The sequence below is a fragment of the Rhinichthys klamathensis genome, unplaced genomic scaffold (assembly GCF_029890125.1).
Source record: "Rhinichthys klamathensis goyatoka isolate OS25496 unplaced genomic scaffold, OSU_Roscu_1.1 h1tg000101l_1, whole genome shotgun sequence".
In the NCBI taxonomy this organism is placed as follows: Eukaryota; Metazoa; Chordata; class Actinopteri; order Cypriniformes; family Leuciscidae; genus Rhinichthys; species Rhinichthys klamathensis.
The window spans coordinates 135,549-152,212 of NW_026606640.1; the positions used below are offsets into that span (position 1 = coordinate 135,549).

The 16,664-nt window shown below is 36.3% G+C and overlaps 1 protein-coding gene across 1 annotated transcript in view; it reads right to left on the bottom strand.

Moving 5' to 3' along the window:
• fam20cb (FAM20C golgi associated secretory pathway kinase b) overlaps positions 1–6,265 on the bottom strand; it is a 48,876-nt gene extending 42,611 nt beyond the window's left edge. Inside the window, exons 1-3 of the mRNA XM_056253030.1 lie at positions 5,291–6,265; positions 4,713–4,888; positions 3,144–3,222 (exon numbers count right to left, since the gene is read on the bottom strand). Coding sequence (XP_056109005.1) covers positions 3,144–3,222; positions 4,713–4,888; positions 5,291–5,808 — 773 coding nt within the window. The 5' untranslated portion in view covers positions 5,809–6,265. The remainder of the gene's footprint in view (positions 1–3,143; positions 3,223–4,712; positions 4,889–5,290) is intronic.
• Between the last annotated feature and the right edge of the window lie 10,399 nt (positions 6,266–16,664).

Consider the following 16,664-nt stretch of genomic DNA (forward strand, 5'->3'; position numbering starts at 1 on the left):
ATTTTGCATATTGTTTAGGGATGCACGATATATCGGCCACCATATCGGTATCGGCTAAAATATATACAATTTTAATTTTATCGTTATCGGTATCGGCCTGAAAAGAAAATATGGCCGAAATATTAAAGCCGATAAATAATGGATTATTTCCCTTCGGCTGAGACACTTCAGATGCGCACAGTTCACCATGATGGTTTTGAATGGCTTGAAATATGATTGGAATCACTTAAAAAAGGAAAATACAGTTTAGTCCAACATGTGAAGTCTGTCATATAGGCTACATAAAATTATAATGAGAACATTATAATTGTGTGCTTGAGACATGGGTTTTGATGGTGAGACTTTTGTTTTGTGATCAAAACATTAAAAAATTAAATACAAATTTGGATTTGGATTTATCGGCCAATATATCGGTTATCGGCTTTCAACTAAAGAGTTATCGGTTATCAGTATTGCTCAAATTTTCATATCGGTGCATCCCTAATATTGTTGGACCAATACAGTTCATAGTAATATTAATACATTTTCAGTAAAAAATCCAGTAAACTTTTGTCAAATTTCAGTATTTGAATTGACATTTGATTTCCATTGACTCTTACAAACTGAGTCCTAAAGCAAAACCAGTGGACAACCACTGCTCAAAGTCAGTGTTGTGTGCTTGTCATGTGATATTTACTAGGATATGTCAAACAACGCAAGCAGATGAGAACAATTGTGTTGTTGTCCATTCGCCTCTATCTCAGAACAGAGGAAGATCTGATTTTAAGCATTTCATGCCTCAGAGAGCAGCCTTTAAGACGCGTCTGTTTGCTATTGAAATCTCCTTTATCTTTAAATAGTGCTTGAGCAATGATGCATTCAGAGGAGCTCGCCTCCCCTACATTGAGTTCTTGTATCTTTTCTTTATTAAACCTTGAGGAGCCCAACTGTGGAAGTTCTTAAAAACTATCACTCCCTCTGATCTGTCCACCCACTAATCCACTCACGCACCCATTCATCACAGAGTTTCATTAATTCTGTTAAATAGCCTAAGTACTAGCCTAAGCAGAAACCACATAAGAATTCCAGACCAAATGACCCGCTTTTGAGACCAATCAAGCTGCTTTTATTCTATCAAATGATCATAGGGAATTTGCTAACAATCTAGCCAGTTTTCTATTTCAGGAGCTCAGTTCCTCTGCCAAACACACAAGCTATAAATTAATAAATGAATGAAACATTTAATGCTGCTCCACACCTGTATAGTTTCCTTTGTTCTTTAGATCATAAATAGAGATGTTTTTTATGGTTTTGAGGCTGCTTGTTCCATACAATGAAAGCGAATGGCAACTATGTGCCAAAAAATTATATATATAAAAAAGAACCATATGACCTTTAAATAAATCGTTATTCACTTAAGATCTTTCTCTTATTTTTAGAGTTTGACAGCCTCTGGTCACCATTCGCTTTCATTAGGAGGAAAAGAGCAGCAGGAACATTCTGCTAAACATCTTATTTTGTGCTCCAGGGAAGAAAGACATGAAGACAACAACATGAAGGTGAGCAAATGATGACAGAGTTTTCTATTATTTCTCAGCTAATATGATTAAGAGAATTAAAGCTGATTAGGCTGTACAGTAATATAGGAAGATCTGAGTGTGTGGCATATTTGAACATGTGGGCATGAATCAAAACGAAAGAAACTCAACCACTCAACCACAAGTGTTGCAAGAACACGTCCTTGCCTGACTTGTCAGAGAAGGCATGGAAAGCACATAGACAAATCAGTTCATGAAAACAATATTTATAAAATGCAATTACAAGCTAAGGCATAGGTGAGTAAAGACGTTTGAAGTTTCATCTTGAATTTGATTACATTAGCAATGTGCTAGCTGGCAAACATCTGAGATCGTGTCCTCAAAGAAGGTCGAGCAAGTCCTGGGTTTCAAACTATCAGTGAAAAAGGAGAATGCAAGAGAAAAGATGATCTCAAAAGCAAGATGGGGGTGAAGTGTTTAGCGTGTGGCTGGAAAAGAAATAAATGTGTCTTTGTTGGTCTGTGCTAATTATAGCAGGAACAGCCTGGGCTCAGACCTCCTCTCTCTAATAACATTTATCAGCATCTTGTCACCAAAGACCCATTGTTCTCATCTCTCCTTAAATACTCCCCAAGAACACACCAAGAACATCTCTGAACGACTGAATCCTCTGGGACACATGTGCCTCCTATTTGGCTTCCTTAATTCTGAAAATTTTATCGAAGAACACAGAAAACAACATGGACATTTTACATTCGTCTATATAAAATTCAAGAAAATTGATCAACTCTTCGATTTCATGCTCACACACGGAAACCCATCTCATATTAAAGCTTGTCAATGCTAAAGCGTGTCTTTATGAATACAGGATGTCTGCAGTCTGAACACCAGCTTCATGGCCAATAAAGGCACTCAGCTGGCAGGACATACGGTCGACCAACACATTAGAAATGATTCAGTCACCAAGGCCCACATCCTGTATACATTACTCTTTAACTGGTGGTGCTATGAAAAACCATTGAGGAAACAGAGAGGATCTCAATGATAGTAATGAGACCACTAAGACATTAAATTCTAATCTGCCAGAGAAAGCATAAGCAGTGTCTGTGAAACAGATAGTTAAGGCGCATGCAGATGGAGGGGCTGCTGCTCTGAATCTGACAATAACACCAAAGATTTACTTGCTGCCATTTATAGATCCAGAAAATTACAGGGAGGCAACTATTATTTGTGCTGAGGGGTTGTCAAATCCGTAAAAACAACCTCCCTCCCTTTGTAACCTACTTTTTCAAATAGGATGTGATCCGTCCATTGTGGATCACTACGCAGACGACTATAAATCCATTCTCAATAGCTCTGATCCCAGCATATTATCACACGATTATAATAACAGACATATCCAAATAGAATTGAGCAGATGAGCTAAAAGTACCACACAATGGTGTCCGTCAGAAGATTTAATAACAGAGTATAAACAACTATATAGCACAGGAAATATTCCCATAAGACAATCAGAAGATGTAAAAATCAAAGCTGCTGAGATTATAGATGTTCACACAACTATAATATTTAACCATGGGTAAATTAGTCATTTCATTAACATTTTCCTATTACTGCATCACTTACTTCATGGGCTTGAAGAGCGCCTGGCCATAGTTCTGGAATGTCATGATGAGCTTCAGCTGCGTGCCTCCAGATTTCATTGCTACAGAGAGAACAAGAGTGGCGCTAAACACTCGTCTCAGGAAAACAACTTGAGCTTTCTTACAATGAACCATTTACCCGATCACACTAAATGCGTCTCTATAGCACGCAGTGTGTTTATCGTGTAATTTATACGCGAAAATTAGTTTTTACGTGCATAGGATACGCATGGGTTGGTTAGGGTAGGTTTAGTAGTGGTGTGGGGTGCGTGTGTATTATACGTTTGGGTAGAATTAGTGGTGTGGGGTGCGTGTGTATTACACGCAAATGAACTGCGTATCAAATGCACGCGAAAACTGCGTATCATATGCACGTAAAAACTCATTTTCGCGTATAAATTGCACGATAATACACAATGCGTGCTATAGAGACGCATTTACGTGAGAACAGGCTGATTTAAGATAAGACTCGTTATGCAAGTGGCAATTACAATGTGAAAATTCAATAGTGAAAATTCTTTGTCCTGTAATCGCAGATGGTTATAGTGTTGTTTTTGATTATACACGGTTGAAAAAAAAACGAAAGACAACAAGTGTATTTTGGCCATACACACTGTCCTTTTAGGGACGTAGATAAGACCTTTTTTAAAAGCTGTAATGAATTGTTGTAATGAATATGCAGGCAATCACAAACAGATGAAGGAAAACGAGGGGACACCGCCTCAAGTCACTTATTAGGCTGCTGTTCCCATACCAGTTTTTTTTTTAAAGATCACTATCACTGTAGATTAACATGCAACTTCCTTTAGATATAAAATTAAATAAACATGGATCCCAACCAGGGGGTCTTTGTTCCTTAATAGATAATCCTAAATGGGTTTATTTTGTGATAATGACCAGGTCACTGTGCATTCTGTAACTTATTACACAGCTACTTAGCAAATAAGTAAATAAATGGACATGAAATATTGATTTGAGGAATTATTTTATCATCCGAGAAGAAAGAGAGAGCGGGTTGATACGAGTGAGATTGGTTGCCAAGGACAGTGGTCAAATATGCAGTTTAGTGGTTATTATACAAAAATATTCTGACCACAGAATACAGCAATCTTCCAATCAGAATCAAGTATTCAGGAGAGCCGTGAAATAAGTTGAGAAATTGACCTTGGGGCTTCACATAAATGCAGCCCATCATGCACAAGTCTACTTGACAATATGAATGCTTGGCAGGAGATACTTTTCCACAGCACGGCGTTTGATTAAGTCTAAATTGCACGCTCTTCTCATTCATTTACCCTGCTGGAATCCACTACCAGTGAATCTCAGTCCAATTTTATTGATGCATCCGCAGCCAGAGTGCAGGAAGAGTCTAGCCATTATCTTTGAGAAACTTCATTCAAAGTATCTATTTAAATCTGTTAGGAGGAGCAGCACTGGAAGATAACGCTGCACTCAAATCACGCATCACAACTACTGCAATCCTAAAATCACTTCCCCATTTACCGTTTAACTCTAATGCTATTTAATTGTATAATCTCAAATATTGTCTTACCAACACTTGTGATCCTTTGCGACACCAGATCCTTCAGCATTGCATCAATGACCGGGTTGTGCCTGGAGTAAAGCTCATACCGGTTGATCCCAATGTGGAAGCGGAGCCAGTTTGGGTATGAGTCTGAGGACATCTCGCCGGTAGGAGCATAATCCACATCTTTACCTTCCCCATTCCTACGGAAAGACAACATGTCCCAAATGCAATGAACAATGTGGCATTTTTCATAAGCCATTACAGAGATTAATCATAATATGTTGTTCTGAATGCCATGAGTTTATTGACATCATCAAGATCAAATGCATGATGATAATAACAATACTTTCAATTCAATTCACATTTATTTGTATAGGGCTTTTCACAATACATATCATTTCAAAGCAGCTTTCTACATTACAATTTAGAGTAATCTGTTACCAGAGGTGAGGTGACTGTGTCAAAGTGTCCAACATTTTTAAAGTTATAAGATAATACAAATCATGATAGATAATATTATCACTACACTTATTATTGTTGTTGTTATGAGTAAATCAATTTTGGGGAAACCAGAAAGAAAACCCCTGAGATTCTCAACCTACCACTCTGGGTTCTGCGCAGCTTTAGGGTCAAATCTTATATCAGTGTTGACATTGAATAAAGTGTCTTCATCATTTAAAGTAGGCAATGGCCTGGTGTACAAAGGATGGTCAAATAGCGCAGAGAGCCTCGAACCCTTCATAACTGCGTTCTTCAGGGTAGAGTCCCGCGTCGCGTGCCTCTTCTCGTCACCTGTCAACTGCTCAAATCTTTTCAACGCCTCGGGTCTGTCCCCAACGGTGATCTTTTCCAGCGAGTGAGAGGACAGGTTTGAGTTCGGCTCGTTGCTGAAGTCTTGAAGTATTCTGAGTGTGTGTTTATTAGGCCAGCCGGACTCTGATCCCGGTTTGGCTCGATGCTTAGCCCAGTTCTGCGGCTCTTCGCTGGGTGTGTGCGAGCACGAGCACGCGCTACTGCTCCGTCTCTCCAGCTTCGGTAACAAGTCTATCATAATGTGCATAGAGCAGGCTATAAGAAACACCATCAGAATCAAGACGCGGAATTTTCTAAAGAGGATCATCTTCAGGGTCTCTTGTTCGAGAAATGACTTGTTTGGAATGGCAGGGATAAAAGTGAGCAAGCGCACTACATCGCCAACAGTACATAAAACACGGGCTCCCAATTTTGTGAGAAGAACACATGGAACGTTTTCGTTTTCATTTTCCAGTTTAAGGGCAGAAATGGGGTTTTATTTAGGAAAGGCGCTCATCCACATCCATGCGAAACAATAATCCAGTTATTTACGTGCGCTCGCGATTAAATTCCTCCCGTGCAGTCAGTTGACGAGACGCGAGAACAGTCTCGACACAATCGCTCATAGTCTATTTTAACATTTAATAGCTGTTCTGCTGCAAGTATTTGCGAAATATAATTAAGTCAAGCCTCATCAGATAAATTATCCACAAAAGTGCGTGTTCTCGATGCTGCGGTCCACTTACTGACGCTACATACAACGCACGAAATCTGTTTCACAGCTGCACAAGAATGAACTAGTTCATTCGCTTTTCTTATCCAGTACAAATCGAGGCTGTTCGGTCGTTGAAAGCGATGAACGCATGGCAGGTTTCGAAAAAGTCTGGCATCGCATCGAGCTCCTTCCGTCGATAAATATGAAATGTGGAGAAAGTTTCAACGTTTCATCCTGAACATCCAGCTGGTATGAAGGTGATGCCTGCCCGTTGACAGGCGCTTGAGGAAATACCTCTGTCGGAGTTCAGGGTGGGTGTGTTAAATATCATGATGCTGAAGCCCCTCGCACATAGAGGATTGGCTGAGCTTGAAAACAGAAGACAGACAGTCCAGGCTTGCTTCCTGTAGCGTCAAATTGTGCAAGAAGAGGGCGTCTGAACACACACTACTTCCCATTTTTGTCTGAAATGACTTTTTAAGATGTATTTAACACGCATGCCCCTCACCACCTATTTCGGTGGAAAATTTCTGGACTCTTCCAGTTTCTCCATGTGGCATGTCATGGAGCAGTTGACAAAGAGGCATATGGGCCTACAGAAAATGAGGTAAAATAATACGATTAGAAGAAAGAACACTCATTAAAGTGAGTTCACCTAAAAGTGAAAATTGTATATTGTTTACTGTTAATCCTAACATATGATTTTACTCCTCCTGTGAAACACAAAAATAGAGAAGGATGACTCATTTGTGAAGAAATTGTTCAGACAGGGCATTATGAACTGGATCATCTGATTCATTAGCTCATAAATCAGACGTCACTTATTATCTCATGAACACAACAAGCTAGAGAAGATGACTTCAAGATTTTTAGTAAATCACTCACAATGTGACTTTGTTTTCTTATCCAAAGCAATTGCGTATATCACACATTGTGGAATAATAAAGTATTGTGATACTTTTAAGGTTTCTACATTATAGGGTGAGTAAATTATGAAATTATGAGGGAAAACCCTCTATCCATTTAAAGGGTTAGTTCACTCAAAAATGAAAATTATCCCATAATTTACTCACCCTCAAGCCATCCTGTATATGACTTTCTTCTTTCAGCCGGAGTTATATTAAAAAAAATATCTTGGCTCATCCAAGCTTTATAATGGGAGTGAATGGTACCTTACATTTTGAAGCCCAAAAAAGTGCATCCATCCATCATTAAAGTGCTCCATGCAGCTCCAGGGTGTTAATTAAGGCCTTCTGAAGCGAAGCGATGCGTTTTTGTAAGAAAAAAATCCATATTTATAACTTTATAAACTATAATCACTAGCTGGGTTCCGGTAATGGCCGTACACGAGTCTAGTTCCGGTGGAAGAGTGACCGCTGAACCGACGTATTGACGAACGCTAAAGAGAGGATAGAGCAAAATTAAAGTCTAAAACAAGAATTTGTAAAGAGAAATGTCGGAGGAGCTTGAGTTTGTTGCCGAGCCCTATTTGTTTGAACCGCGAGAGGCGTACTCTCCTACATCCTACGTCATGTGTCGGGTCAGAGGTCACTCTTTCGCCAGAATATATATATTTCGCCAGAATATTTCGATACAGTATATATATATATATATATATATATATATATATATATATATTTTTTCTTCTTCATAGTTTAGAAATAATTTTAGGCCCCTTCAGAAGCGCTGTGGCCCCCTAGTGGGTCGCGACCCCCTGATTGAGAAGCACTGCTCTAAATGCAATCTTCATTTCATCGATTCCACAATTCTATGCTGTAAAGCTCCAAATAGGTATTTAAATAATGTATAAGATTGACACAAACCAGCAAATATAAGCAGCAAAAATGAACAGGAACAATAAAGATAATGAAATAAAATATGTAATTAAAATTGTCTTTGATCTGATCATGAATGACCATGTGTCTCCCAATACAAAGAGCAGGTTCAGTACAAGACAGAGACATGTAGACAGCACTTAATTGTAATATATTTGGTCAAATGTCACTCTTCAGACAAGTAAACCGTCAGAGATGACAATGAATGGCTGATTGTCTGCGGAAGGAGTTTTTCCCAAATTCCCTGCTGAATTTTGTGGCAATACCCCAAAACCGAGTGTTGTTTGGGTTCTTGCCTGAGGAAAGAGCTAATTAATGATCACTGATTTCAAACAAGGTTTGATTTCACTATGAGAGAGCTTCAGTTCTTTCATTGCATTTCCCTGTGATAAGGTCATATTCCTATGATAAGATAAGATTCTATGATAAAGAACCTGAGCTCGAACTTTTGTGGCACTATAAACCATAACAGTTAGCCTCCTGTGGGGTCTGGCTTAACACAACTATAACTCCCTCATAACATTTACTCAGCCGTGTCCTTCGCCTACAGTATGTGTCGTATGAAATGCAAGGATGTCAAAAATGACTGAGACAACAGACAAGCCATTCAAACCAGAATGCGCAGCTTGTGTCAACACTCGGTCCACCTCCGTTGCATCTCTCATAGTGAGCAGAATGGCACTGGCTTGAGAGCTCCACAGATGGCAAAGGCAACACAGAGGATTTGTTCCTTTCAAAGCGCTGACTACAGCAGAGGCTGTAAATAAGGCTGAATAGATTTATGACCACTCCTGTATGTCTCTGCAAGGTATCAGGGTGGACCATTAGATACAGTTCTGTGGACAGAGATAGGGGATTATACTGAAGATAGAGATACAGATACAGATAGGGCGAGGGCATGAAAACATTGGCTGACATGTCTATTCATTATTTAGTCAGAGATTTATGCTACAATTTGCTCGGATAGCGATAGAGAGTGGGAGCGTGGGTTTGATGGAAGTTGAAATTAGTATAGTCAATATGCTTCAACTTCAGTCAATGATCAGAAGGGAACAGTGAGGAGGTGTAATGGGATTGATTTCATTTTAAAATTAGCATTAAAGTAAGACACATTTCAGTGGAAGGAAAATGCTTATATTTTTACTTGACCTACAATTCCCATACTCCCCGAAAGCATGTTTCTGTTGCATTCAGTTATTATTCATATTATGAGACTTGCTTTATTACATGCTTCCAAAATGCACACTTAAATGTATAAAAACACAACATGATAATGACTTATGAGATGATCACAGTACTTCAATTTAAGTGATGCTATACTTCGGCTTTTTGTTGAAGAGACTGTATAATTTACGGGCATAATTTATGCACATTGCCACATTTTGTTTCTAGTGTACTTAATCCATGATGCTGAGGTAGGAAGGACTGAACTGATGCAGAAAATGCATCAGAAAAAAATACACAGAAAATCACAAAAGTAAAAAAGACACCAATTTTATAAATATTTATTATAAATAAATACATATTTTATAACAATTAATGCTATAAAAAATAAAAAATAATTGGTTTTGGGAGAAGGAGGCAGTTCATAGATGTTATCACCAAGGTTGCGACAAAGACAGATTTAAGGGTGTGAATTAAAACTTGTTTTCTAAGAAATAAACACCATGGATGTGTAAATTAAACACTTTGAAATTTAAGAATCAATCTGCAAATGTAGATTGTGTAAATAAATTAAAAGAGCCAAAACGTGATAACTGAATTAGAACTGTATTTCTGTAACATTTAAAGTCCAAAGATGATGAAGGCAGGTTAAGAGTTTCAAAATAATAACAAGGTTTATTAACAAAAGCAAACACCAAAAATACCTGCCCATGAAAGGAAACGAGGAACTTAAATACGCAATGATAATGAACTTAATAATAATCAGCTGTGATACTTAAATGAATATCCATGGTAACAGATGAATGGCGGGAAAACTAAAACAAAGGAAACAGGAAACAGACAAAAAAACAATCTAAAAGTCCATGAAAGTGAAACCAACTGAACATAATCGTGACAATTTAAAAACATTATTTTGTGCATAAAGTGCAGCATATAAAAGGACAATTTTAGGTTTTATACTTGAACAGCCTTTTTTAAAAATGTTAGCACGAGAAAAGATTAAGTACACTATTTTAGATTTCAGATTGATACTGATGGCGCTCTTCAATTATAAAGATGAAAAATACATTTTGACATTTTCTAAAGTTAAACAGATTATTTTTGTTTAACCTTCATATGCAGCTAGTAAACAAACAGAGTCTTATGATAGCTAGAAATAAGATGATTTTTATGATAGCAGAAGAGGTAAACAGTGTACTCATGAAGAGATTGTACTCTTGGGCCAGCAGATATGTGGTAACACACAAGACTAAAATAAGCCAGAGCAATAACATCATGAAAGATCTGCCTGTCCCTGCACTCTTACGCTGCCCCCACTCTGTTTCCCTTCTGTCTTCACCTTTTTTTATTTATAGCAACATTTTGCAACTACACCTCTTTCGTCTATATGTTTGTTTAAGCAAGCGTCGAGAAGTGAGAGGTCACATAACCGAAGCATGCAATGTTTATGTCTTGAGTGGATGAACCAGAGAAATAAGTTGCGCACTACAGGCCCCATATAAAACTATAATTAGCTCTGCGCGGATGGTTTTAATGAGTGTGAGATTTGACAGTGAAGCTTTCTAGCTCAAATGATTTCGTTAGGCTTGTGTTTATTCCAGTGTGTGGGTTTTAATGTGCATCCCTAAGGATGGCTGGTCAGCAGTGATTATAGTAACAACCTCTTTGCCCTGTCCAAATAACAGTCATCTTTGCCACACTGTTTGTTATTTTGCTCAAGTACTATATATATATATTCAACTGAAAATGACAGCCAAGTATTCTTTGTTTGTTGTCATAGCATCGCTAAGCGAAGGAACTCAGCTGGATGATTTGAATAAATGTAGGACTTATTCACTCATGAATCCGACTGTACAGCCGATGAGCCGAGAATATTACTGTTGCATAGTTCATTTGCATATCTCATGGTAATTTGAAGAGGGGTTGTTGTTATTAGCACATCAATTAGCAAATTCGAATTGTGCGAACAGGATCGCACAACGTGTGCTTAGGTTTGACTGGTGAGATCTACATTATACCTTTAGCTAATCATTCTGTTGAAGATTAATATATGTATTATTCGATGGAATCATTTGATGTGTGGGTGCTGATGATTAGGGTGCTGAATGCTACAGCATGGGCCACTCATCTTCTTATTCGTCACCGTCTGCTATTTTAACCTTGTGATGAGTCAGTGATGATCACCATTGGTTGGAGGGTTGCTCCTTTGAGAATAGACCAGGTTACAAAACAGGGCCGGAAACTATCAAAAAATGAAGTAATTACAGTAACAGGGCTAAACATTTTGCTTGGTAACACTTTATTTTGATGGTCCCTTTTGAACATTCTGTTGACTAATATTCGACCAAATAGGTAACTACATGTCTACTAACTCTTATTAGAGTATTAGTAGACTGTATGCTTAATTTCTGCTAACTCTTTATTGTGATGGTACTGCAACAGACATTCTACTGACTATAAGTAACTTTGCAACACATGTCAACGTATTATACTAACCCTACCACTCTACTAATACTCTAATAACACTCTAATGAGAGTTAGTAGACATGTGGGTGCAACGTTACTTATAGTCAACAGAACTGTTGTTTAAAGAACTGTTGTTGAACTGTGTTTATACCATCAAAATAAAGTGAAACCTTTTGCTTTAATTAAACTGTCACTCAATATAGGTAATTGCCACTTTGGGACCAAATATTGTTTTGTAGTTATGAATAAACTTTTCCCATAAATTAAACAAGAATATTTGCATGATGATTTTGTATATTTTTTATATTTACGTGTTTGATGACAAAAGGTATGATGCTGCTATTTTTTTTTTTATATAAATAAAAATGTATTTAAATAAAATAAAACATTAAATAAGTTTTACTACAATTCATTGAGTATAAATCTCTCTCTCTCTCTCTCTCTCTCTCTCTCTATATATATATGAAGAGTTCAGATGCAAAAGCCTCTAAACGCCACCTCCGTCAAAAATGAGATAATGACATTGAGTGAAAGCTATCTGAACACAGTACACGTTCAACAAATATATTTGCTTCAAATCCTCGAAATCTCAGCCTCAGCCCATTCAGAAATATCAGTTTGTCGGCAAAAGCCTCTAGACGCCACTTCCCTTTGGCAGCAAAAGCCACTACATCCCGAGAACCAATCAGAAGGCGCGAGCCGCGCGAATCAGTACAGGCTGTTTCAATAGAGCGGTGCGCTGAGGAGACGGATTTTTTTAGACGGCTGAGGAGATTGTTTTGTTTTTGGATTCAGATTTTTTACATTTTTAAGATGGAGTACGATGAAATGGAGGAGCCTGTCCTGCTGACATCAAAAGGCAGAAGAGAACGTCGTTTATCTACCTCAAAACTCTTCCCGTTAATTTACAAGGCAAAAGAAAATCGGTAACTTTACAGTGAAAATAGCTTGGTCGCAAGTGTAGCATGCACTCATAACAGTTCTTAGTGCAGTGCTGTAACTTTGAAGGAATTTGATTTATTATACTTGAGATATACATTATAATATTACTTTACATTATTTAAGTCTTATAAGCTTCTTATACAAAATGCACAGATATTGATGTTTAAGAATGTTGCTCTGTTCTACTTGATTATACAAACTAAAACTATTAAACTATTTTAATCGCCAATTCTTTTTGCCAATGTGGTTGTACTGTGTGAATCGGGGGGGCTTTTGTCTTTATTCAGACAGGGCAGAAAGGTGACTGCAGAGAAATGGGGTGGGATTTGCAAATAATCGCAGATCTCATTCAGCCCCCCTGTAAAGAGGTGTGTCTAACTGTTTAGTTTTGAAATGAATGTGCTCTAATCTTTTTCAGTGTTTCTAGTTACATTTGTATTGATTTTTCAGCTATTTACTATGTCTTGTCCCAAAGAGGTGGATTTAGAGGTTTTTGCGAAAAAAGCACAAGTGGATTTAGCTGTTTTTGACGCAAAAGAAAATCTAATTTGTTAAAAATCACTGAATTGACTCAAGTGACATTTTTGAAAAAAAGTTATTTTATTCAATGACTAATAACCTTATCAGTACCTTTAAAATGAAACTACTGGACGTGAACATAGGAGCCTGATAAAAAATGCTCATTTAAAGAAAATAAGTCTGACGGATTTAGAGGGTTTTGCATCTGAACTCTTCATATATATATATATATATATATTAGGGCTGTCAAATGATTAATCGTGATTAATCACATCCAAAATAAAAGGTTTTTTTTACATAATATATGTGGGTGCACTGTGTATAATTATTTTATATATATAAATACACACACATGCTTGTATATATTTAAGAAATATTTTCATGTATATACTGTATATATAGATTTATATATAATTTATATTATATATAAATATAAATATTTTATATATAAATATTTTTTTTCTTAAATATACATGCATGTGTGTGTATTTATATATATACAAAATAATTATACACAGTGCACCCACATATATTATGTAAAAAAAAACTTTTATTTTGGATGTGATTAATCGTGATTAATCATTTGACAGCCCTAATATATATATATAAGCAATATATATATATAGGTTTTCAACATTTTTACCTATAATTGTTTGATATTTAGGACCTCTGAAAAAGTCAACAATCACCATTGTTAAGAGAGGGATACAGATATCATTGTTGTTATTGTTAACTAAAACTAAAAACTGTTTTTGTTAATTAAAATAAAGCTAAGATAAAATATAAATATTAGGTTAAAATTGTAACTTAAAAAACACGAAAAAATAAGAAATGTTGAAATAGTATTTTCTAGTTTTATATACAACTACGAAAAATCTTTTTTACATTGTACTAAAATTACTGAACATTTAACAAATGAAAATAACAACAAAAATAAAAATATATATAAACAAATACTGTATAAACAATACTAAAATAACATTCAGATAATCTGTGAGATTTGTGCCTCGAATGCTCAAACGCATACCTTTCTCTTCTGCTGTCATTTCCTCACTCCTTGAAGTCAAAGCTAGGAAGAATTCATTTAAAATGTATAGTGTATAATATTATTCACAACAATTTCAAGCCCTTGATAAGCATGTCAGACTCGCCTTATGAATGTTTTGGCAGGCTTTTAATGTACAGCCACTATAATTTACTTTATGAAGTTTCCCCCGAACTTTTGAAAAGGCAAACTTTTTTCTCTGCTGTCTTGACTGTTTCCTTCTCTCTACAATCGTACCACTCACAGCTCCTGTATGGCAATTATATGAATGCTGACTCTGCAGGTTATCTTCTAGCACCTTCTCACAGTTATAAGTTAGTAGACACTTGGCTGTGGCAGGTAGCAGTGCTTGCTAAGACCTTTATTACCAGGGCTGTCTCCCTGCAAAATGTCACCATGGTGTATTGTTATAGGAGGCTGGATACAAACACCTGCATAAACATGAGGTTACAGTGCATTGGCAGAGCTGTTCTGCTTGAGTTAGGCCGAGGGAGATGTCAGGTCATGGTGTCTTGACTCATAGTTCAGTTATTTAGTACATCACTACACGAAGTACATCACCGCGTGGCAGACACAGCAACAGAAAACCAGTGAAATACTCGCGACCTCAGCGTGCAGCTGCCGTACAGTAAAACGGCTGTGCTCGGCAGATCTTGATTACCTTTTTCCTTGCTTTAGCGTTATTCTTAACATATTTCACAGCACGTACTTCATCATTTCATAAAAATATGCTGCTAAATGAGAACTGTGTATTTCTCTCTATATACAGTGAGTCTGTTGTTAGCATTGTTTAAATGGGTGTGAAATGTCTTGCTTGAGAGAAACTAGACGTTTTGAGGGTCTAGCCACTCTAAACGGATCTTAATAGTCTCACTCTCACACATATTTAAGTGTTTTAGTGCGTTTGCCAATTATCAGATTAAAAATAGTCTTTTGTATAGAAGTCTGAAGACAAAATGCTAAATCTGGCACTGTGAGGTCTTATATTGGGCTTGTAGGCTATAAGTCTAACGCGGGTGACGTATCTGTTATCTTACAAAGAGACAATGTGTAAGAACGAAGGGTCTAAAAATCAGAGCATGTACATAAATGCATGCTACATATAAGCAGGTTCCGTGTCATGACTATTGGAGGACAGAGCTAGATTTTATGAAGGTTGAGCTTTCCTCGAGTGTAAAGTAGACTGACCTGTCTGCTTAAGTGTGAGGGACTTTCCCTGAGGGTAAACAGGTGCATTGCTAGTCTCTTACAGCACAAAAGCTTTATTGAAGAGTGATTGTTATTCTGTGTCCTCAAGTTGCCTTATCAAATGTCACGAGAAATCTAATGTCATGTTGTGTCCTTTTCCTTTACTATGGAAGCTTGTTTCCACCATGGAATAAAAATAGAAAAGGTAAGTGCGCCTCACATTGCTGACTTTTTTTTCTTGCAGTTGCAAGTTTATATCTCACAATGTGGACTTTATAACTCACAATTGCGAGTTTATATTTGGTTATTTTAATTTTATTCCTCAGAATTCAACTTTTTTGATATCTCACAAAAACGTCTATCGTCTGCATAAACATCAAGGTGCTCTTCGTTTCGGAGTCACACTTGTTATCTTCCCGGTCAGAAGTGACCGGACACCTAAAAATGAAACTTCCTCCATCCCAGTAAAACCAATGCAATTTATTTTTGTTCAATAATATTTTTTCTTTTTAATTTGGTATTTTGAAACAATTTTATGTTACTTATTAATATTTATGCAATATTTATGGTCCATTTTTGCCATTGAAAACAATAAAAAAAAAATTCCCTTATTTATAAAAATATTTCTTCAGTTATTGCAGTATTTCAGATTAATATAGAGACCTGGCCTTTTAAATCCAATTTTTGAAGTCAGATTAGCGCCATCTGTTGAGAGAAATTAAAATAAAACATGTCGTTTCATAGTGTAACCACTAGATGCCTGTATAGCTCTCTATGGAGAGGCTTGTGAATTCTCTAATAGTTTTTGGACAAAATTACTTACTTTTAAGATGTGGATTTGAATGTGTTTTTTTTAAATTCTCAAATAAATTTTTTTGCCATGGTTTATACTTTTTTTTTTTTTATATAAATTTGATGTGAAGTGTACACGTTTTTGCATTATTACTACAGTCAAACCTGAATACAGAGAAAGCATTTTGTTACAGGTAACATTACAATTCAATAAAAAAAATACAAAAATAAACTGTAATGATTTTTCACAGCTTATTATTATTTATATTATTATTATTATTATTTTAAAACATATTCATTTATTATTTTTAAATATTATATTAATTATTATTTTAATAATTTTAATAATTATTCTATTGTATATATATATTAATTATAATTATTAATTATGTTATGTTTTTCACTATTGATGTTTTTTTCTGCATTGTGGCCGATTTGTAGTGAATTTGTGTTTGTCAATTTCCCATTCATTTCCTATGGTCGGTCAATTCATTGGTGTGTATGTGTATAAAAAGTGT